Raw genomic sequence first — 23,083 nt, 5'->3', positions numbered from 1 at the left:
CAAAGTGTTTCGAGAAGTTTCGAGAGCAAGACTGGGTTCCATTTGAGCCTTCTGAAAAGCACTATTGTCCAGCGGTTGTAATCTGTAATCCAAAATGGCGGTCGAACACAGAAGTTACGGTTTTTGAAAAAAAAACTTTGGAGAAATCAAAACATAATATGAAGTTGGTAAGAAAACAAAGCCATCCAATAAACCGTTAGTGGTTTCAAGATTTTACTTGTTAATTTTGGCGGCTGTATTTTTTTTTTCAGTATTCTTTAGGCAGAACAAGCTCGGCGCCATGTCTGGTTTTGCAGTTCAAAGGTGTCAGCATCATGCTGGATTGCTCGCTGGATATGTCCACGATGCAGCACTTTATACCTCTTTCTTTGGTGAACAAGTTAGTGTTTTGAGCTAGACCCTTGTGCTTCATCTTAATCTATATGTTCATGGTTTCCGATTTTAAGCTGCAAACATGACCCGTCTAAAGCAGTTTGCATGCATCACCATGTATGTATAAAGATCACATGTAGATTTAATACACGAGATGCATCTCATCCCTCTCATGCTCTGCACTGTTAATTCAATTTTAAAATGTTACAAAATCAGGCAAAGTTAAAAAGTGTGTGCATTTGTTCTAATTGTTCTTGGAAGTTGTGTATGCCCCCTTCTCTCCCTCTGCCCCCCTTCCAAGTAAAAAAAAATCAGAAAAAGACCAAAAATCTTGACAAAGTCTCAACATTTTTAATGGGATGTCTACTAGTAGTACAGGCAAACCCTCTTTACAGACACCCCTTACCTTGCAAACAGTGTAATAACACCTCATGTTACATCAAGAGTATTTTTTTTGCTCCCCATTTCATATTACCGTATTTCAGTTTTTCATAAACCCACTTAACGCAAAGACCTTAACTAATACAGACACTGAGTAGTGCCTGCAGTGTCCAATTATAAATGAGTTTTGACTGTAGTTGTAAACTTGGAGGTGATAATGGTCAGTTTAATATAATATTCCTTTCTATAAACTAGTGAAAGAACGAGCCAGCTGAAATCATGGACCACAAGAGAACTCCAGGATATTGAAGGATTTGCTGCACAAAATGTAAGTAACTTAATACTTCTTGGTATGAATGAAACATACAAATTATAGAAATAAAGTAAGGTAACATTCAATATTGTTTATCATTATATGTGGCTTGAGCTTGATGTGCAGTGTGATTTGTTTATAGTTGCAATGTTAATGCCTGGCTGGCTGGCAAATTGTGGTCAACAATGTGGCGGCAAAGACAGCCATATACATTGTAACATTAGGCTTGAATTAACTTTTATAAGCTCATGACCATACAGTTTACTGGAAGAGCATCACCCTTCATCTTTCCTAATTCTACAAAGTACAGAACAGAGCTCACTTAACTTCTTAGAACTGTGCCAGAAAAACCTTGGGTGATGTTCTCCCAGTCTGCTCTTGTGCTTGGTTAATAAGAAGTAAATGAGTTCCAGTATATCAAAGCTGTGTAAACTGTTTTCCTATAAAACTGTTTCTAGAACTTAAAGGAAATAGCTGGGAAAGTGTTCATAGACGTGGAGCCAGAAATTTGCCCTCCAGAGGTAAGGACTTGTAAAGTGCATTGACATTAAAGATGAATGATATACATGAACATGCAATGTACAGTCTTAAAGGCCCACATTCCAAGATGCATTACGTGGCTAGGAACAATTTTCGTATATGGAAATTGTACCCCACCATTTTCCAGTGTACATGTATGTGGAGCGAGTCGAGTTGCTTCAATCTTCTATTATCCTTGTTTTTCGACCTAAGTAGTTAATGCGCTTTTCGGTTTAAGTGACTTGACTGTTTTACCATTGATTTTTATTAAGTACTGGGTAGTTTTCCAGTTTGGAGTGTTTTGGTACAAGAGCAAGCTTTTCAAAACAAAAACAAATGGTCACAAAGCCTTTTGGTTGAAGGTGGGCCTTTAAGCTTTTGTCTGAACACATATTGTTTGTTATTTTGTTATTATTTAATTAGCATACTTTTACTTTACGTTTGTATAGGTTATCGCATGATTTCGAGTGCAATTTGGGATAAATCAGCACGAGTAAATTTTTCAAAGGCTAACCAAATTGCACAAGCCCGTAGGGCGAGTGCAATTTGTAGTCTTTGAAAAATTTATGAGTGCTGATTTATCCCAAATTGTACGAGAAAAATCATGTGATTACCTGTACTTGTTAATAATACACATACAAAAATTTCACTCACTTGAAGTGGACGACAGTGGCTTACCTTTCTGATTCGTTCTTAAACATAACGCTCGGGCTTTGTAAAATCCAGATACCACTAGGGAATTTTAAAGCTCTCTGTCATGTATTATCAGGTGCTTTTATCCTCATTCAGTCGTATTGGTTTGGGCTGAAATGTCCAACTTCAATTCACACTTGCAATGTTTCTTCTTTACGAGCCGTCGCGTAAGAAAATCCACGATTGGCAGCTTTCCGTAGTTTCGTAAAGCCTCTCTTGTGCTGTACAAACGTCCAATTCCTAGTACTTTGGTTTATATATATACTTATAACTTTCGTTAAGGTAGTAGAACTGCTATAAACATGTCCAATTTAAAAAATTAATATCACAAACATTAAATAATTTTTCAAAATAAAAGTTACATAGACTTATTAAAGAAGACCTGGACATTCAGGAAAATGATATACGAGGTGTCAAATTTCACACCTTAGGTGTGAATTCGCGGTTAAATCGCAGGCTCATAAAATTAAAGATTGCCGATTTACGGCTTTCCTTTGAAAGATACAGAGATAATTTCAACTGGAGCCGATTTATGATAGAAACGTTTAATTACCTACAAATACCCGGAGTAAGCCAGCATTTATTTCTGGAGATAGAGCGTTCTAGTTATTTTTATGTGTGCCTCAACTTTGAACAGCCATAATTTTGTCAAAAATGTCTGCGCCGCTCCGGGTATTCACGCACAGTTTCCTCGACATAACACAAATAAACAGTGCAAATTTCACCGAGATCTGACAATTCTACACCTTTAAATTGCATGTACCTTTCGAGGCAGTCTGTTACAGCGGCGAAATTAGCGAATGTAAGCAGCGAAATGTGCGTTTGACGCTCTGTTTTTTTCGACGCCATATTGAATTCTCAGAGGTAGACCGCTGTTCATTGTGTTTAAGGCCGCATTGTTACGATTGCTACACGAACAAGCACGAAAAAATACGGATTTTTCCGATTACTGTCGGAGAAAACATGGCGGCGTAAACAAATATGATACACATAGCAACGCCAGATTTCGCAATTGCGTTACGGAACTCATGCTGCGTCTTCCCTGGGCTCTGCGAGGGTCGGATATCAAGACAGCTTCTCTGTGAGCTTTAGAAGGCTTAACAAGAGGCATAGATTTAGTTGATGCTTTCGAATTATATTTGAAGATGAAATACGAAAGAATTTCGCCGTCTTTTACTAAAATTTCGCTCTAACTGCGTAGATACGATCGCATGTTGTAAAGCCGATTCATGTAACATTGCTGTCAACGCGAGCTCATATCGACTCGAATGGCAGAGCGCTAATCATTAACATCGCAAAATGGCGCTTCTAGCAACCAACTTTCGCCTTTTTTTTCTCCGCTTCTAAGCTAAAAGAAGCCCCCATCTCTTGTATTTGTGTTAACTTAATTAATATCTTTGAAAAGAGCGAGTTTTTAGGTATGGTTTATTTTTGACCTTATAGTAGTTCTAATACCTTAAATCGGTCAAACCTTTCATGAATCGTTATGTTTTTGCTCGATTTTTGCTCTCTCAAACACTCCGACATGGACCGCCATTTTGTTTTGGTGCGCTTTCCGACTTTCCTGTCAATCAATTTAATTTCAACTTTCTGCACTCAATTTCAACTTTCTGCACTGTTTGGGATTAATTGACGTGCTCTCAGCCAATGAGCATGCAGAAATTTTTGTATGTATATTATTAAAGGACTAATAAATCAAGAGCTTTTAATTGTGCATTGATCTTTGTTAAGCAGGGGGGTGGGGAGGCCAAGCCTTGGCAGGACATTTAAACCTAAATGAGATCTTCTTCTAATACATGTAAATGCCTCACTCTGGGGCATTGGTGTATCACAAAGTGTCACTGAATGCTAATAAAAATAATTAGTCCACTTAAATGTTCAAAAGTTCCCATTAAAGGTAGATAATTTGATGTCAGATTCCTGCCTATGCCCAGCCTTCCCCCTCCCCCCTTCCTGCTTAAAATTGACATTGGATCCAGTGGTTCATAGTGCAAGTCTGAATTTATGTGATGTACGGTATATAGAATGATCAACAGCATATATCCAGTTCACGGAGTACGTAATACCAGTTAGTAGTGAGCAATACTACCACTTGCTTCATATGGTAAGATATAAAAAAGGCTTCCAATTTATTACTTCCCCTTTCTAAAAATCTACTTCAAAACTTACTTGTAGTGGTCACATTATACATCTATGGAATAGTTGATAATGAACACTTTAAAAACATTTCTTTTCAAACAGGATTGTCTTCTGGATTTCTCCAACATTGATATCATTCTGATATCCAACTACCATTTTATGTTAGCTCTGCCATTTATAACTGAGGTGAGTTTAATTGACTTTTTTTTTTGTATTTCATTTCTATCAAATTAAATAAGATCTTATACCAAAAAGAGGAATTAATATACTAAAACACAAGCAAGGTTTACTATGACTGAGGATAAACTTGAAAAAATTAGCCCTGGAGGAAGAAAATTGTGTTGATACAATTGTGAGTGCTTTGACAGTACTCATGTTACTAAGGGTCAGTTTTTCAAATAAGCAGCAAATAAATGTAAGTAGGCCGGGCCAAAAAGAAGTACTTACATGTACATGTACCATGGGAGAGTTCAAATAGTTCAATTTTTTAATGTTATGTAATTAATACTTAATATCCCTTTTGTTTGTAAATTTGCTTTTATCAAAAGTTATGCAAGCCTTTATTATTATTATTTATTATAATAATTATTATTAGAATGGTATGCACTTGACATTTCTTTAATAGTGTTTAATAATGTTGAAGACATTATAATTTTTATATGCTCCCTTATATAGCATTCAGGTTTCAAAGGGAAGATTTATGCCACTGAACCAACAATACAGTTTGGAAGGTAAAAACATACATTGTGCAATACCACTCCATGTTAATTACTTTGACAAAATTTACTGTCAAATCTACATGTATGTAGAATACCTATATTAATATATATATGCAAATGGAAGAGAGTGAAGAAGGGGGATAAAACATGTATATTTTACTGTAATAAAAAAAAAATGGAAAAGAAGAGAATTCTTTTGACGTCTTTTAAGCTGCTAATTATCAAGAAAAGGTCTCTAATTTGAGGGGCATTCCATCCAAAAAATAATTATATTAAAAATTGCAGGCTAAATAAATGCCATCCTCCACATAATTTTCCATATAGACATTCCATTGCCTATAAGCTGTGGTCTTGAAAGAGCCTAACATTCTTTTGTTCAGCCCTCTAAATTAATCACTGTAGTTCACATTCTTTTGTTGCTTCTTTCTGCAGAGAATTAATGTTTGAAATGGTAGTGTATGCAGAACGTGTTCCAAAGGTTAGCAAAGGAAACATGTGGAAAGACAGTGAAGTTTTAAGGTAAGGCATTTTAATTGCAGACTGACGTTATTCAGGGTTGCAGGCCTGTTTCCTGACCATTTAAACATCATTGAAAGTGTAGAGTACATGTATAATGGAAACTCATCGCTATACAGCTGAAGTGGCCATTTTAGAGAGGTCATTGTGTCAGAATAAATTAAATTGTGCTCAAAGAGACAACATTGAGGACAATCCTTGGCCTGTAGGATTTGACCTTTTAACCTGTAAAGGGGGTGGGGGGAGGGTGTTCATGACCTCCATCTAAATTTCAAACCTCTGCTGATCACGACTTTGAAAGGTCTACACTTTGCTGTTAGAATTTTAACAAAAGCCTTGTTGCTTATTGTTATTTCATCTGCCTTTATGTCACTGTTTCAACACAGTGCTGCTTGTTAGAGTTAACTGTGACAAGGCCTCCTATTACATGTAGCTACTGTACATGTAGCTGTACCTACCAGGCAGAAAATGCCCTTGGATTAATTGTTAATTTTAATTTCTATTTTTGCCACTGACAGATGTCTTCCTGCACCTCTTTGTGACTTAAAGGGAACAAAATCATGGAAAGTTCTTTACAGGTAATTGTTAAAAAAATTATTGCTTACTAGTTTTTTCCCCTGAGTTGGCGTATAGGGCCAAAAATATGAGTTACCTTCACTTGTCCCTGCTCTTGGCCACAGCTGCAACCCATCCCATTCTCTTTCCATCCACTCTGGCTGTCTTCTTAGGGTATGTTAATGCCCTAATCCACATGAAAGTTTCCTCGCGGGTTTCACCTGTGTCCCTCAGACTGTTCATCATGGTGATAAAGTCATCCCCCGTAAAACAGCAGGCCGTGGTGATCGCTCATGCAAAAAGTTAACTGACACCCTTTCAAACTTGAACATTGAAGTGTTTATGCTTATTGAATAGATGAAACAGATGTTAAAAAAAAAATTAATTCCTCTCGCCTTCCCTTTACTTCAAATCAGGTGACTGTGATCAGAAACCAAATTTTGATTTGAACATTGATCTGTCCTTATATTTTTAATAACATGAATGCATTATTGAAATTGACTAATGGATTCAAAATTCAAATTATCAATTCATTAATGTTCTCTAGGGGGGTATGCTTCTCTTGTCATGACTGTATTACCCTTTATGTTTCTTGTTATACAGCAAGCATGATGCAAAGGCTTCAATATCAAAGATTCAAAATGTTGGGTACTCAGAAAGAATAGTGAGTATTAAAAATATTTCAGTTAATGTTTCTCCTTATAATTATGTACCCTAAATTAACCTGCAATAGACAAGTGTCTCATATTTCAAGGGGAGTCGGGGTGGGGTGGGGATGGCAATGTTCACTCCCAGTCACTACTTCATGTAGCAGGAACTGAGTTAAACACTGACGCTGAGGCCCCTATGATATAAGTTACTCAACATTCACCCTAATCCTTTTAAGTGCAGTTTCTTTTGAACTTTTAAAATCTTGACTCTTTTTTCATGAGAAAATGTGTTTTAATCTTTGTGCATGAATCCGATCACAAAAAAACATTATGGGTAACTTGTGCTTTGGAAGTATTAAAGCTTGGGGTGAAATCTGCTAGTCTGACCTGTACAAATAAAGAGGGACATACAGGGGGGTGTCTCTGGTACGGTTCACATGTAGAAAAAATAATAAAAAAAATTAATCATGGATCACAGGGATCAAAATTTCATCTCCCGAATTACAAAAATAAGCAAGTATAAGCATTCTCTTTTATCCTGCTCTTACTTTTAGAAAAGTGGCAAAAGAAGAGTGTTTGAAAAAAGCAAAATAAATGCATGCATATTGCATCCATTTATCATTCATGCTAGTTACTGCTGCCTTACAAGATTTGCAATAATTGTGCAGAGGTCACATTTGGTGTTTTCAGTCTTCATAAATCTTCAGGAGGTCTCATGACTCAAAATGATGTGGAATAAAGTGGTTAAATCACTGCTATTTGTTATTAATTGAAGTTCTTTACAGGTCACGGAAAAGACTTTGGATCAGGGATCATGAAGTTATTAAATTCATGTTTCACAGAAAATTAATAAATAAATCATGTACCTATAACTGTAGGCAAATGTATTACATTTTTATTATTCTTTATAGGATCTGTTTGGTATTGTCAAGCTGACAGCTCTTAGTTCAGGATATAGTTTGGGAAGCTGCAACTGGGTAATAGAGTCTGACTATGAAAAGGTACAAATTTTTAGACGTGTTTGTCTTCTTACCCTTTGAACAGAAGTGGATATGATACATGCACATCATTCATGAATGAAAGTTGTACATCTCCTATGCTATCTTGCCAACTGTGTAAATCTTAAACAACCACTGGTACGAAACACACAGCATTCCTTGAATATGCACAGGGGGGGGTACAATAACCGCAAAACCACACTGAAAAATTCCAAACACTGCAATGCCGCATCAAATTTAACCAAAGGTTTCCACAAACCGCAAATCGTTTTATTTTTAAAAACATCTGCACAAACCTTTACATCCCCCTCCATGACGTTTTGAAATGCCAGCATTGTGTACCACCAGAAGACAAAGCAATCATACTTTTCGAGAAACGAACTTCTTGAGAGAAACTAAACTTGTCTTGTGAGATTTGTGGTAACTTACTTTTGAGTGGTAAGTACAGTGTGCTTTAGTAAGTGCCCCTGGAGGGAACCTTATGCTGACACTCAAACCCTAAGTGCAAAGTTGGTGGACCACCTGTGAACATTGCCAGCACTGTGTTTAACCTAGGCACAAGCCATGACACTAATCCCAGCAATCTATGAGCTCATCACTGAGGGAGTGTACAGCCTAACTATCAAATCTTGAGACACCCAAGTACTCTTACAGTAGAGGAGGGGGACAGGGGGGTCTGAACCTCCCGGCTCCCATACGTTTTGCTTCCACTTCCCGTACCTTTTACTCCGGCCTCCCGGAACCCTCTCTGTAGCAGTTTACTCCTCTTTATCTCATATTCATTGGGAAACATAACAAAGTGTAGCAAAATTTTACTCTTTTTCTTCTGGTTACCGCCACCTTAGGAATCCCGCCTCCCCCTCCCTTCTCCGGCTTCCCACCCGTTTTCTAACAGGCTCCCACCCCCTCCCCCTCCCCCATCATCTCTTCCCTGAATAAAGAAATTCATTAAGTTTAGAACCATATTTATTTGCTAACAGGATTGCTAATGTCACAGACCTGATATGCATTGCACCTTACCAGAAGTCTTAAGCCTCTGGAACACCTTACAGTGGCAAGGTTGTTTTATTTTAACAGGTCAGCTATCTCTCTTGTTCGTCAACATTTACCACTCACCCTCTTCCAATGGATCAGTCCATGTTCAAGAACAGCGATGCTTTGATTATGACAGGAATCACAGAAGCTCCAACTGCTAACCCAGATGCCATGCTGGGGGAATTTTGCACTCATTTAGGTAAATGCAGTTAGAAATAAATTTATGTGTAAGGAATGTTTCTGATTCATTGGTGCTGGTCAAAAGCCCATGTTTCCACGCTTGCAGTGACTACATGCAGGAGTATTGCTATTTATCCCATGCCTTGAAGGATAGAACAGGATGCACATGTCACATGAACCAGGTAGTTTTATGGCCTAGCTACCTCCGTGGTAGCTCCGTGGTAGACTATCTGAAGAACATGTCGTAGGGCAATGGGTTCTTCTTTCTTTTAGGAGCACTCAGAATTCCTTGTTCTGCGTTGAGTTGAAATTGTAATTACCTTTTATATTTATATAAATTTCTATTCATATCATAATCAAACTTTGTACAAATATACAAGATTAACCTTTTTAGAACTTTGTTTTATTATTTGTAATTTTTAAACCTTTTTTTTATTTCACAAGAGCGTTTTAACAAGCTACGGCTCCTGAGCTCTTCGTGGTTAAATAAACTGTCTATGAGTATAGCTGTGTTATTTACTAAAAAAAAAACATCCTCATTCATGTTAATCACTAGGCTTAAAATAACCATCTTCATTTTCATTAACAGCATTACTATTTTAAAATATAAACTATAAATTGGTAACAAACATGAAAAAGTATTTCGTAAAATAGTAAAAGGGAGTTTTTTTGTGAAGCCAATGAACGTTTTTTTTTTCCTCAGCTACAACTTTGCGAAATGGAGGAAACGTTCTTGTGCCATGTTTTCCCTCTGTAAGTGATTACTTTTGTAATAAAAAGTTAGGGTAGCAAAAGTTCAGTCAATTTGTTTTTTACGAATTACATCGCACATTTTCTACCGTAACTGTTATATATACACGTACATTCCTATCATTCTAAAAGGTAATCTTACAAAATGCGTAAATTGGATAACGCACACTTAGTTTTTCTCAATCTACATGTGAGATGTAAGTACTGTGGCACCTGGAGGCGCGGTGGCCTAATGGTTAGCGCGCTCGCCTCCGAGTCGAACGGCCCGGGTTCGAGGCCTGGCCGGGGCGCTGCGTTGTGTTCTTGGGCAAGACACTTTTATTTTACAGTGCCTCTCTCCACCCAGGTGTACAAATGGGTACCGGCGAATTTACTGCTGGGGGTAACCCTGCGATGGACAAGCATCCCATCCAGGGGGGAGTAGGAATACTCCTAGTCGCTTAATGCTACGGAAACCGGGATAAGCTCCAGCCTGTATGGACCACTAGCAGACTTGACCTTTTTTTACTGTGGCACATGCAGCTCAAACACTTGATTTTACCTCTACCACGCCCCCTTTTCATGTACTGTAAATCATCAGCCTGCCAAGTTTGGCGGCTAAACCAGCGGGAATCATGTTGCGCTTGGCGCAGCCGCAGGCTCAATGACTGTGGGTGCCACAAGATCGTTACGCAGTAAGAAAAGAGCCCGCTGGCTTAACCGTCGCGTAAACAAAGAGATTGAATAACGTATGACAAGCGCTACGAAATAGATTGAACATTTTAATATTTACAAAGGTCGAATTTTGCTCCTCTGCTCCCTGTGGTCTTAAGCCTTAGCCAGCGTAGCTTGGCGTTCTAGTCACTCGGGGAGAGCGAGAAATCGCGCGCGCGAGCAAAGCGACGGCGGAAGGATCAGCCTTCGGCCGTCGCTTTGCTCACGCGCGCGATTTCTCGCTCTCCCTGACTGACTAGAACGCCAAGCTACGCTGGCTATTAAGCCTTGGTTGGGAACATCTTACAGTGGTCTACAGTGGCAAGGTTGTTTTATCAATAACATTTTGTGGCATTTGAGAAACAAAGTGAAAGCTACCAATCCATTACGCTAAGGGGTGGACCAAATTTCCCTTATTATTATAAGCCTTATCAGTTTGAGCAGAGACAATTGGTGGCCATCAAATGTACTGGTTATCCAAGCCATGCTTAAATGTAGAAAGCGACCAAAGTTGCAATACAATACACAGAGAGCCTCCTAAAGAAATATGGGACGTGGGTGGGGTGGGGGAGGCCTGTGCTAGACTGGGGAAGGATTATTTAGTGATTTACGGCGTATGTTCAAGTGTTGAAGTGTCCCTTAACTTACATGAATGGTAGTGTTTATGTTGGCACCAACAATGCCTTTGATTGTTCCCACAGGGTGTACTGTACGATCTGTTTGAGTGTTTGTACTCGTATATGGACGGCGCCAATCTTACTTCCATTCCTATATATTTCATATCGCCTGTGGCTGACAGCTCTTTAGCCTACTCCAATATCTTTGCAGAATGGTAAGAAATGTTCATTTTTTCAGACGTTTGCGATAGTTGTCTTTGCAGAAAGCAATATCCTGCATTTTGCGAGGAGAATTGTCGCCACCGCGGACATTCTTTCCAAAAAAGTGAACAGTTTTCCAAGAAATGAAAGTAAAATACAGAATCTTAAAAATCTGTGAGCTTCGAGGCATTGCTACATGGAGGACATTTTCAGATATCCCCCAGTTAAAGCTGAAATTTATTGTGTCGCGCCACGTGAATCGTATGCGAGAAGAACAATTGATGTTCAGTTATAGCAGGTGTTGAGAACATTGTTGAATCTGTTTTTTCCATTTTTTTGCAATACAGGCTTTGTCAGAGTAAACAGAGCAAAGTTTATTTACCAGAAGCGCCGTTTCCACATGCCGAGGTATCTTGTTTTTACGCACAATGGTATATTAACATTCTATTCGCGGAACTGAGTTCAGTAAACCATTTAAGTTACGCCCTTCTTTGTATACCAGTATGCAAATCTTGAGTTACCTTCTGTTCTCTTTGAAACAGCTTGTCAAGACCGGGCGTCTGAAACACTTTCCCAGCATCCATGGTGAGCATATATTTTAAATAAATTTCTTCAGCACTATGTTTAGTGACCGACAGTTAAGAAAACTCGCGATCTGATCGGCTACACTTGGGCTGTTTAAATTTCGATATAGACTGCCCGGGGCAGAAATCGCAAACCAACCTATAAATAAACCACTTTCACTGCACTTTTTGTTGAATAGATTGGTCTCTGGATTATACTTAAACAATAAGACGGCTCGCTCTCGGTTTCTATCAACTTTCGATTGTTGACTGTCTTGACTCGGGCTTTCACCTAAAAACGAAAAAAGAACGCCTGATCGCAGGCTAGCTTTCACCCCTCGCTAACTATCACCAGATAAAAAACCTCAAGCTTGCCGTCCTATTGTTAAATATTTGCCAATTTGGAACGTCTGTTACTCTGGCGCGCAAGCCTAATGGTTAGCGCGTTGAACGCCAGATGTCCAAAATCGTGCATGGCCTGAGACTTAATGTTGTATTTTTGTGCAAGACACTTCGCTTTCCTTCCAAGAATATAAATGGGTACTGGCGAAATGTGGGGAGAACTTGACAGTATGTCTCAAGGGCTACCTGGGATGGACTAAGTGCAATTTTGCTAGACACTTTATACCACAGCAACTGGCCATGGAGATAAGGGCCAAACTAAAATCATTAGCCTTCAGTGAAATGGAACCGACCTTTGCATTGTAATTGACAACTAACACGTTAGGGATATTTGCTGAAGTCGTGTAATGTGTTATGTGTTTGCCAATTACACATTGCTAATGAGAATTTTGCCATGCTTTTTACAGATGGATTGAGCGGCTGTTTCAAGACTCCATGTGTCGTGTTTGCTGGGCATCCATCTCTACGATATGGAGACGTGGTGCATTTCATGGAACTGTGGGGCAAGTCAAGTGGCAACACGGTTATATTCACTGGTACGTGTACTTTCCAAATTGCTTCAGTCAATCCCTCCCCCCTCCCTTCCCTCCCCCTCCCCCCCCAGCCCCCATCTATTAAAACCTCTTCTTTGTGACTCCTCCTGTATAAAAGAACCCATGACTCAGAGTTGAGTACACAGACACTCTCGAAAACTACGTTTACGACCTTCAGTCGGTGAGCACCTACTTCGTGATAGAAGGCACATCTTGAAAAGTGTAGCCTAAATTTTTACAGTTCTCCGTGTACAGTCCTTCTAAATCTTCCCCTATCTAAACCATCCTTGTTCCTTTGTGGTTTTTTATTTCCTCTTTGATGTTTTTTTTATCTTAGTAAGCTTTTATCTTGAGTTTTTTTATTTGAAGGTATTTTTTTACATGGCTAAACATAAGTAATATTTGGTATATTAAGTATATTAAGTAATATATTTTTAAGTAATATTCTATAAGTAATACAATGGCCCAGCTCACAACGAGTCTCTCGTAGCTCAGTTGGTTAGAGCGCCCAACCGGTATCTGGGAGGCCATGGGTTCGATTCCCGTCGGGGACTCAGAATTTTTTTTTTGTCCCATGCTCGAGTCATGTTGAACACTTCATCTTCAATAAGTAATATTTGTTGTGACATTACTTTATAATGGAAACTACAAGGAGTCGCATTGATTTCCATTGCAGAGCCAGAGTTTCCATATCTTGAGGCACTTGCACCTTATCAACCACTTGCCATGAAGGTAGGTGCAGTGTCCTATTTACTCTGCACGAGAATGATTTTTTTGCATTCGTCCTTTTGGCCTGATTACGATTTCAAATGTAAGACATTTCATGATATGGCGACAACTAATCAATTTAGGGTTGACCAATCACAACAAACGAAAATCATACAGTGAACCAGTCAGAACTGGAACTAAAACGCATGCAACCCGTGTCAAGCGCGGGAAACTTTGACGCGGGAAACACGCGTAAGCCAAGTCACGATTGGCTTGAAGAGAGATGTCCATGGACACATGAAAGTTATGAGGGGTGGGGAGAGGATAAATGAACTCGGTTTCTTTGGTCGCTCTATGCGCCGCTACATGGCTTAAAAGACTTTACAGTCACATAATGATATTCATGTTATTTTCTTTTCTTTAGGCTTGCTACTGTCCCATTGATCCAAGGCTGAATTTTACACAAGCAAACAAACTTATACGAGAACTCCAGGTGAGGTGCTAATACCAGAACCACTCCTCGTTTCGTTCTCACAAGAGAACTGTTAAAACAGGTTTTTCCTTGACAGTAAACTTTAGATTCCTGAGGATCAAACCGCTAACTGAAAAGGGCCCCAACACAAATGCTGAGTAAAGTTTGCCAAAATAATGAAAGTTTACTCATCTGCTTGCACACAAATATACAGTATCCTTTATCGTCAGAAGCGCGCTAATGTATTGGACATTGTACCGTCTGAGCGCTAAACAGAGAGAGTTTTGTCAATCCATTTAGCGCAATGACAACTTTTTTTGTAGTGCATTGGACATTGTACCGTCTGAGCGCTAAACAGAGAGAGTTTTGTCAATCCATTTAGCGCAATGACAACTTTTTTTTGTAGTGCAATGCACTACAAAAAAAGTTGTCATTGCGCTAAATGGATTGACAAAACTCTCTCTGTTTAGCGCTCAGACGGCACATCTTTGAATACTTGCGCGCAAATTTGAAAAGCCCGTGTACAGTGGGTCTAGCCATTCTGCCTGATGTGTTTCAGTCGCTATTTAGGAAAATAACATTGCTTTTTTGTGTTCTTTCAGCCCGGTCACCTTGCTATACCAGACGCATACACCAGATCACCAGATTTACTGCCGCATAGAACGGACCTGACTATTCAAGATGTGGTAAACTCCACTTCCTTACTTTCAAATTGTTTACAATTGAATACCATGCCCTTAGAAATGGGCCCAGTTGCATAAGTGCCCTGTAAGAACTGCTGGAAAGTTGCTAGAAAGTCTTCATCCCCAATTCTCAGTGTAAGGCCATTTTAGTGTCATGTCTTCCTGTATGAGAGTTATGGTCATCGTTGGTTCTCGCCTTTTTCAGATTGCGTTTCGGTCCATACTAGGGGACCACCAATCGCTGAAAATTGCCCTAGATTTATTGAATTTCGCGCCCTTGATTTTCGCTTGAAACTGAGAGTTCTAGAAGTAGCTCAGACGCAATGTAAGAACGTTTGCCTTGTCTAGTTATAAGTGACACTGTAATTTTTTCGTTTTACAGGAGTGCAAGATGTCCACGTTTAGCCACTTAGATGTCCTTTCGCTGCCAGTTAGCAGGCAATTTGAGAAAGTCGTATTATCAAACGAGGTCAGTTGAAACAAATCTTAGCTGAGAGGAAATATATCACAGACTTTCCTATCTCAATCGGAATTTGTGTTTTACTGTTTTAAGAAACAGTCTGCAATAAAGTTAATTCAGGCTGCATTCATCCGGATGGTTAATTTTTAACGTTTGTTTGAGTAAGGCAATTGCTCTATCCAATTGCTGGTAGCTCGTGTGTACTGTTAGCGTATCACAAAGCTCCACACCACTCTGCGCTATGGACACCATTTATTTTTTGACTTAAAGAAAGAAATTAAACAGCAAACAAATACGCTCTGTTCTCTTTGTTCAGTTGGCCAATAGTCTCCACCCTCAAGAAGTGAGACCTGGTATAGCGGTTACCACGGTAACGGGAACCTTGGTAACTAAAGACAACAGATACACACTTGAGCCGCTAGACTTAACGGCAGAGGGATGCGACAAGACGAGGTAGGTTAATTATAATCGACGAGGGAGTCAAAATTTTGTTAGATTCCAAAAGACAACGCCGAAATCCTAATGAATAGTAATACTGACCGCAAACGTTCGTCTTGTAGGGCTTCAAAAGTGGAGTCTAAAACAAGCCAGCGATCTTGTCATTTATGGGGCAGTGTTCAAGTGGAAGGTCTGATGCAAGCCCTAGCAAAGGTATGCTATTATTTTCTATTGTATCGTTGTAAAACGTAAAGGTTCTTAGATTAAGTGCCCTTTATGCAGAAACAGTGCATTCCGCGATAACTTTACACATGGTAATGGTGATGACATATCAGATTGCCACTTGCAAACGTGCTCATTTATGTTTCTACTATTTTTTTTTCCTCAGCGGGGTATTCAAGACGTGCAGGTGGAATCTGATCAGGGAGGACACACTCTCCATTTGGTAAGTGGAACCCGTACGTTTCTCGAACATCTCGATGCTATTTCGTGCCCGAGAGCTTTAATTTCTATCACTGGGGGTGTAGTTTCAGGCCAAAAACCACCGCCCTTTAGGTTTTGTCAATGTAAGGTTTCTCTGTTGGTATAAACCTGATTCTGTAACCGATATAGCTTTTGAGGCACGAAATGTCTTCGGCAGGTTTGAGAAACGAGCAGAAAGGAACCTTTTTTCGCTGCTTAATTATATACTGCAGAAGAATTACTTTACCTTTTTAGTTCGAAGTTTAAAAAGTCAAATCACCTCGCACCACTTCTTGTGTGCCTAAAAAAATCAAACGTATATTTTCTATTGAAAGTCTGCCTGTCAAAAGTTACGATAACTCTAAACATGTGAACGTTTGACGCGGAAATTAGTGTAAAAGTGAATGTTGCATATGCCAACTGACAGCTGTGTAGCTGCAGACATTTTCTTTCTGTAAGCAGGAGAGGCGCGTAAAATCTTGGAGAGCGAGATGGAGCAAAAAAAGATAAATATTAAGAGGGGGATACTTGCTCTATCTGGCGTCCCAAGCTTTCGCACCCCTCTCCCCTCAAACAGAAACGAGTTCTTCCCAGCCTAGCCTGCTGAGGACATTTCTTACTTTTGTTTGCAGGCTCAAGATGACGCCATGATTCAACTGGATGGAAGTGGAACACACATCATTACACACGGAAACGAAGCTCTTAGAATCAACATCCGGGACTCGCTCCTTGAGTGCGTTTCGCAGTTTTGAGCACGTGACCCTGCACGAGAACAGTCTGGAATGCAGAGAAGTTCCGTCAGCGTCACAGAAACATCAGTCTCCCGGAATGCACTCGACATACATTTGACAGCAGACGGTTTGCTTAGCGACCGACCGATAGGCGTCAAACTTTAGACCTGTTCACGAAGTGCAAGTTTTTGATTGGATAAACGGTATCGGAACTTCTTCGAGTTTGTCAAAAACTGCTGGAAGAACAAACTGTGTATTTTAAAGGGACGATTTAATGTAGAGGGCCACACAACCTTAGGAATACTATGGCACAATTCTTTGCGGGATCTCACGTAGCTTGGGGATGCATGTACTAGAACTCACTCGAGGTGTATAAAACAGTAACTTTAAATGCACGGCTAGTACGACAACACACTGTATTGGACAAATTTGGGTTTGGCGGATATTTCGACTCGTCAACTAAACTTCTACAGGGCCAGAGCTGGAGTGAGATAAAACTAAACCGCTCCTAATAGGCAGCGGTTTCGACAAGGTCCAGTTGTTTCAAAGGGTCCAGTTGTTCAAAGGGTGATAGCGCTATCCTATAATAAGGTAACATGTTAGTTTATTATTAACCGGGCGGGGCCTGGGCCCGGTTCATAATCTGCCTGGGGTTTTGTTTTTGTTTTTTTGTCGGTAAATCGTTCCAGAAGGAGGTCACGGTCACGCAAATTTTGATGTTTCTGGCGATCGTTCATTAAATTGATATTCAAGCGTTTGGCTCAGGGCTTGAACATTCACGTTGCGATTTGACATGTCCAAACTATTTTTAAATGAAAATATGAATTATTTTTCGTGTGTTTTGCAAGTGTTTTTGAGTTTATTTTTGGAATCGAAACGAAAATTGCAAACCCAGCAAAAATTTGTCAAGGCACAGGACACACGTCATCACAAAAAGGGGAATTACCTAGCGAATCTCGCAGTAAGAATTACGTGCTTCGAATCACGCGACTTCCCAAATGCTTCTGAAAGCTGTTTTTTTTTTTGGGGGGGGGGGGGGGGGGATAGCAGTTAAACTTCAAGAACTTGATTTTAAAGCTTCTTTAATTTTAACCGAAATCAATTTATGCCATTCAAGTGGTTTGAGTGTAGTTTGTTTGAGACTCGGAACAATATAAAAATTTGCAAGCCCAGGCAGTAATTTGTTGATGCAAGTTTATTAAAGAAAGGGATGACGTGAGTAAGGGAATTTTCGCTCACTGCTACAGTTCACGCAAACCCCGTGACTCTTGCAAACCGCGGACTTAAGTCGTCAGACGACGCTTAACGAAGAAATACAACGGGATGGCCTTAGTCTAGTCTTTATTTTGGCGTGAAATGGACTTCTTTTTAATGTCATTCAACTGGTTTGGGTTTATTTTATTCAACATCCGGAACAAAATAAATACTGCATGCGTAAGCAGAAATTTATCCGGCCAGGCATGTGGTTTAAAACAAGAGATGACGTGATAAAGAAAATTCATGTCACGCACACTCCGTGACTGACGCAAACACGGCTTGTGTGTTTCTCAAGTGACTGCTTTTCTAAAGTTTTTTTTTTACAAAGCGGCGCCGTGCCTTTCTAGCCAAAAAGCTGAAAGAAGTGGTCCAACATTAACCGCCCGGTTATAAACTACTTGAAGTTCTTGTTAGACGCGAACTGTCACGATATTGATCGAGTTGTTACGATATTGCGTGAATTTTTCTTTTACGATATTGCGTGACTTTTCCACTGCGCCTGGAATATTACATCAAAACTATTGTGGAGGTCGTCTGTATGAAAAAAACTCATCACTTCAGCAGAAGTCCAGAATCCAGCTCAATCGCAAGTTTACTCGCAGATTTTTGGTCTAAACTGTCCTGAAATAAGTAGTAGGCAACTAAACCCATGGAAAACATTTGGGGATAGAAATCAAACTCCGGCAATAATATCGATTTTTTTTTTAAGGCGCGCGGAAACAACTTGAAAACGTTGGCTAACGTTTTCAAATTGCAAAAGTCCATTTCCATCCGGGCCATCCGCAGCCAAACGCGCTTTTAAACAGTTTTAGTGCTCTAAAATAGCAATTGTCAATAAAAATGGACCATTAGTTTCAAGTTTTCTTCGACACAAATATAAATTTGGACTGTTTAAAAATCTGTTAAAATCCCTTTAATGTCAATGGCTCACATCATTCAGACTAGCTTGTCGGTTTATGGCAACTTTAAAGCCGCATACTATATTGTTTAGGTATCCCTGTTGTTAATTCTTTCTCGTATAAAACAATATTGAAGGAGGAGGGGGTGGCAAAACCGAGAACAATCTTTGCAGTACAGCTAGTATGTAGTACAGTTTATTAATGACTTTTATTAGAAGCTACATACGAGTGGTAACCACAGGTTAGAAAGTGCGGGCCTCAATGCAGTTAAGAGAAGGTACTGAAGGGAAGTGTTTTTAAATCACTGGACAAAAGAAGATTATTCCGAGTAAGGTCGAGTAAAGCGTCACGCTTAAGTCACGAATGTTTTTTATCGTTTCCTATTGCCGCGAACCAATCAAAGTTGTTTTTTTTGATTGACAGTTTTGCGAAGTGCAGTCGAGCACGCGGTGTGAATTGAGATGTGGCATCGGCAAACTCGCTTTGTTGTCAGTGTTAAAGGAATTTCTCGAGAATAACAGTTGTTGGAATCATTCGCTTTCCCGTATTTTATCTGTGATACAATCACAGCAGATCTTCTCAAAATCAACACCTATAAAACAACGTCTGCAAAACGTAATGTCTGCAAGACAGAAGCCTCGATCTAATGTGACAAACTGTTGATTTTTCGCATTCTTATCGCTCTTGGAGACAAGATTTTTCTCTTCCGGTGTTACGACAAACTGTCGTGATTGACACATTTTTTGCATTCCGATTGTTTTTAGTGGAAGAACAAAATTTTCAACTTCCGGTTTGCAGATAGCCTTTATAAACGTGGCGCGCACGCGTTATACGCAATCCGCTGGTCACTGTCAAGATTAGGGTTGCGGGCCTCTCTTGGGCCCGCAATAATTGTAATTTAATTTTATTGTCTCTTCTTTCATAATATCTTATCTTTCAAATATGCTACATGATATTTGGGGTACCCGTGGTGCATGTACACAGCTACTGATCCTTTCGATCAGTACCAGGACTAAAATGAGAGCATAATAGTGTAGCATATATCCCCTGTTCCCAAAGCCCTTCCATTATACCTCTTGCAAATACAAATTGTTCTTTACACCAAATTATTAATGAAACCTTTTACGCTAAATATTCTGGTGTTTGACTTTGTTCAATAATTACAGTCTTCACAGGAATGAAAACAACAAAGTTTTTGTGCCTCCACGTTTTAGTAAATCACTGAATAAAGTATACTTAAACTTCATGGAATCCTTTGACCCTGTCATGAGCAAAACTAAATTTGTAGCAGTTTTCCACTGCCAGGTTAAGTCTAACTAAGTAAGCCTGGTCAGAAGTGTCAGCGGTCTCTCCTTGGGCCAACTGAGGGGATCTAAACGACTACTGAGGGAGATTGCTGACACTAATCAGACTTGCGCCAGCCTTGGTATAACAATCTTGGTAGTAAATGATCCCTCTTTATTTGGCACGTACTAAAATCCGAAACAAAACGGTGCACACAGATTAGCCTAAATAGCACTCCGGTTAGCATGAATAACGCTCACGTTAGCCTGTTTACGGTTTGCTCTCAATGATTCGTTTCGTTTCGTTTTGGCGGCCGGTTTTAGTACAACTGTCATTATTATGTAATACTGTCATTATTATGCAAAAGCCACTGTTAAAAACCTGTTATTAAAACTTAACCTCAAAGCGATTTTCACAGCACATGCATCATGCCTGTAAAGTTTGAAAAAGTTACTAGTTTGTCTGTAAAAGCTACTAGCAAGGAAATCATGGCAAAATTCCTTAGCTTTCCCAGTGTTGTTGCAAGACAGGTGCCGCTGATGGAAAAGACGTTTTAGGAGCATCAACTCCCCCTGATCCTCCCTGTGGTACTTCAGTGTAAGGGGGAGGCTGTTCACTTGCTGCCATTGTTCCAGGGTTGTATGGTGGAGGATTAATCGTGTGTTGCTGATGTTCAAACTGGAGCGGGGGGTAGTATGGGTAGCTGTAGGACGGTGGAATTACCTGCCCAGGGTGGGGTGGGTTGCTCTGTACATTTGCACCAGCGGTGGTGACAGTAGTTGCTGTTACTCTCTGTCCTTCTATTACTCTGCCGTAACGAATTGTTCTCTGCCGTCGGTGAACGAAGAAAATACACATGGAGATCGCGCAGATGAAAACGAGGGAGCCAATAACTGCACCAGCAATGACGGCGGCGGTAGAATCAATACAATCATCGCTCGAGTATTGGCATTTTCCGTTACAACAGCTTTCCCAACTTCCGCAATCAGAGTTGGAGGAACACGAATACCCAAAACAATCGGAGCTATATTTGCATTCGCCGTTACAGCAACTCTCCCCGCTAGAACAATCGGAATCAGACGAACAGTACTGACCGACACAAGTTGACCTGGAAAGGCATAAACGGCTACAGCAACTCTCGATCTCCCCGTTAGAACAATCAGAATAAGACGAACAAGACTGACCGACACAGCTTGATGCGTAGACACATTCACTATTACAACAACTCTCCCCACTTGAACAATCGTCATCAGTCGAACAGTACAGGCCGACACAGTTTGAAATGGAAACGCATGAACGTCTACAACAACTCTCTCCGCTTGAACAATCGTACACCCCTCTGTAACAGACCCAGTGGAACCCGACCCAGTGGATTATTTTCCCCTACCCAGTGGAAATTTAGTCTCTTAGGTACCCAGCGAATATTTTGATTTTACCTGTCTATTTCCATGCTTCCCCAGTGACTGTGCGAGTGTGTGTTTTGTCGAATAAACCAATTAAAAAAAACCAGCACAAATAAGCCGACCCGGTGTGAAATTGGCCAACCCAGTGACTTTTTTCCGAAAACCCGGTGAAGATAAAGATTCCACTGGGTCTGTTACAGAGGGGTGTAATCGGAATCAGTCGAACAGTAACGGCCGACACAACTTGGAATGGAAAGGCATTAACGTCTACAACAACTCTCCGCGCTAGATGTAAAATCGGAATCAGACGAACAAGACTGACCGACACAACTTGAGCCGTAAACACATTTCTTATTACAACAACTCTCCCCGCTTGAACAACTAGAATCAGACGAACAGGACCGATTGACACAACTTGAACCATAAACACATCTGTAGTTGCAGCAGACTTGATTCGCTCCGCAGTCACTCTTGGAAGCACACCCATCGCTAACAGCAACTAACGAGAAAGCAAGCAGGGCAACTAGTGCCGTGTATTTGAAGAGCATTGCAAAAGGAAATGCTGCCATATTTAACTCTTTCTCGATCGGGGGTGGAAGCTGAATCATGAATCACAGCTGTAAAATTGGTAGGAATCATGAATCTTTGTGTTTTAATAACGGAGATGGCTAAAAGAATCATGAATAACAAATGAATGCTTCCATCGATGTAAACCAATCAACTTACATTTGTTTCAATAATTACTGTAGGTTTCTTCCTTTAAATTTACTGGCGATAAAGCGCGTTGTAGAAATTAATCGGAGGCTTACTGATACACTGGAGGATAATAACCTTGGCTGAAAAATTGTCGGTCAACTGTTCATTTTTCGACAATCTTTCAGCCTTGGGCATTATCCTCCAATATACCAGCCGTCTAAAGGAGTTTATTTACCAATTATATGTCTTTAATAGGAAGCGGTTTCGACAAGGTCCAGTTGCTCGAAGGGTGGGTTACGCTATCCTATGATAAGCTAACATGTTAATTTATTATTAGACGCGAACTGTCACGATATCCATTGAGCTGTAACGTTATTGCGTTGATTTTTTTTTACACTATTGCGTAAAACTAAGCAAGTGAAAAAAGAGGAAGAATCAAGACTTGAGGGGAAGGAAGGGAGCGGGAATCGAGTACGAATCACTGAGAAAATTGTGCGTACCTCTGAAAAAATCTTGGCTACGCCCCTGTTAAATCACTGAATGTATTAAAAATATATGGAATCCTTTGACCCTGTTATTTCTTTTGTGATACTTTCTTTTATTTTTTAACCATTTCCTTTTAAAAACATTGAGCAATAACTAAATTATGTGCAGTTTTCCACTACCAGGTTAAGTTATTATAATGACTTTATTACTGTGTCAATTACATCTGACGTCACATCTAGCAGTGTGGAATGCACACTGCGCATGCTAATAGGGGA

General features: G+C 39.8%; 2 protein-coding genes across 3 annotated transcripts; one reads left to right on the top strand and one right to left on the bottom strand.

The window, feature by feature from the left end:
* The first annotated feature begins 64 nt into the window (after positions 1 to 64).
* On the top strand, positions 65 to 22,899 carry LOC144655293 (integrator complex subunit 9 homolog). Of its 2 annotated transcripts, XR_013571065.1 has the most exons (25): positions 90 to 167; positions 252 to 379; positions 1,009 to 1,081; positions 1,525 to 1,587; positions 4,520 to 4,603; positions 5,093 to 5,148; positions 5,569 to 5,655; positions 6,171 to 6,230; positions 6,811 to 6,871; positions 7,769 to 7,858; positions 8,933 to 9,089; positions 9,774 to 9,823; positions 11,215 to 11,345; positions 11,679 to 11,739; positions 11,874 to 11,916; positions 12,704 to 12,832; positions 13,506 to 13,561; positions 13,962 to 14,030; positions 14,612 to 14,695; positions 15,075 to 15,161; positions 15,469 to 15,605; positions 15,713 to 15,803; positions 15,979 to 16,035; positions 16,685 to 17,374; positions 22,637 to 22,899. XR_013571065.1 is itself a non-coding variant. In XM_078515507.1 (24 exons), exons 1-24 carry the CDS (start codon positions 159 to 161, stop codon positions 16,802 to 16,804), a joined length of 1,983 nt encoding a protein of 660 aa, XP_078371633.1. In that variant the 5' UTR covers positions 65 to 158; the 3' UTR covers positions 16,805 to 17,195. The 2 variants fall into 2 exon arrangements, 1 of the variants encoding a protein (XP_078371633.1); XM_078515507.1 differs by lacking the exon at positions 22,637 to 22,899 and having other exon boundaries at positions 65 to 167; positions 16,685 to 17,195.
* Positions 20,705 to 22,206, bottom strand: LOC144654023 (uncharacterized). The gene is made up of 2 exons (XM_078514144.1): positions 21,898 to 22,206; positions 20,705 to 21,560 (listed from the first exon to the last, which is right to left on the bottom strand). The coding sequence occupies exons 1-2, from the start codon at positions 22,193 to 22,195 to the stop codon at positions 20,725 to 20,727; spliced, it is 1,134 nt and encodes a 377-aa protein (XP_078370270.1). The 5' UTR covers positions 22,196 to 22,206; the 3' UTR covers positions 20,705 to 20,724.
* Positions 22,900 to 23,083: the final 184 nt, after the last annotated feature.

The sequence above is a fragment of the Oculina patagonica genome, chromosome 5, assembly GCF_052425735.1.
Source record: "Oculina patagonica isolate OP01 chromosome 5, crgOcupat, whole genome shotgun sequence".
NCBI classification, from domain to species: domain Eukaryota; kingdom Metazoa; phylum Cnidaria; class Anthozoa; order Scleractinia; family Oculinidae; genus Oculina; species Oculina patagonica.
Note: the sequence above shows the minus strand (reverse complement) of the source record. Positions and strands in the feature narration are given on the sequence as shown.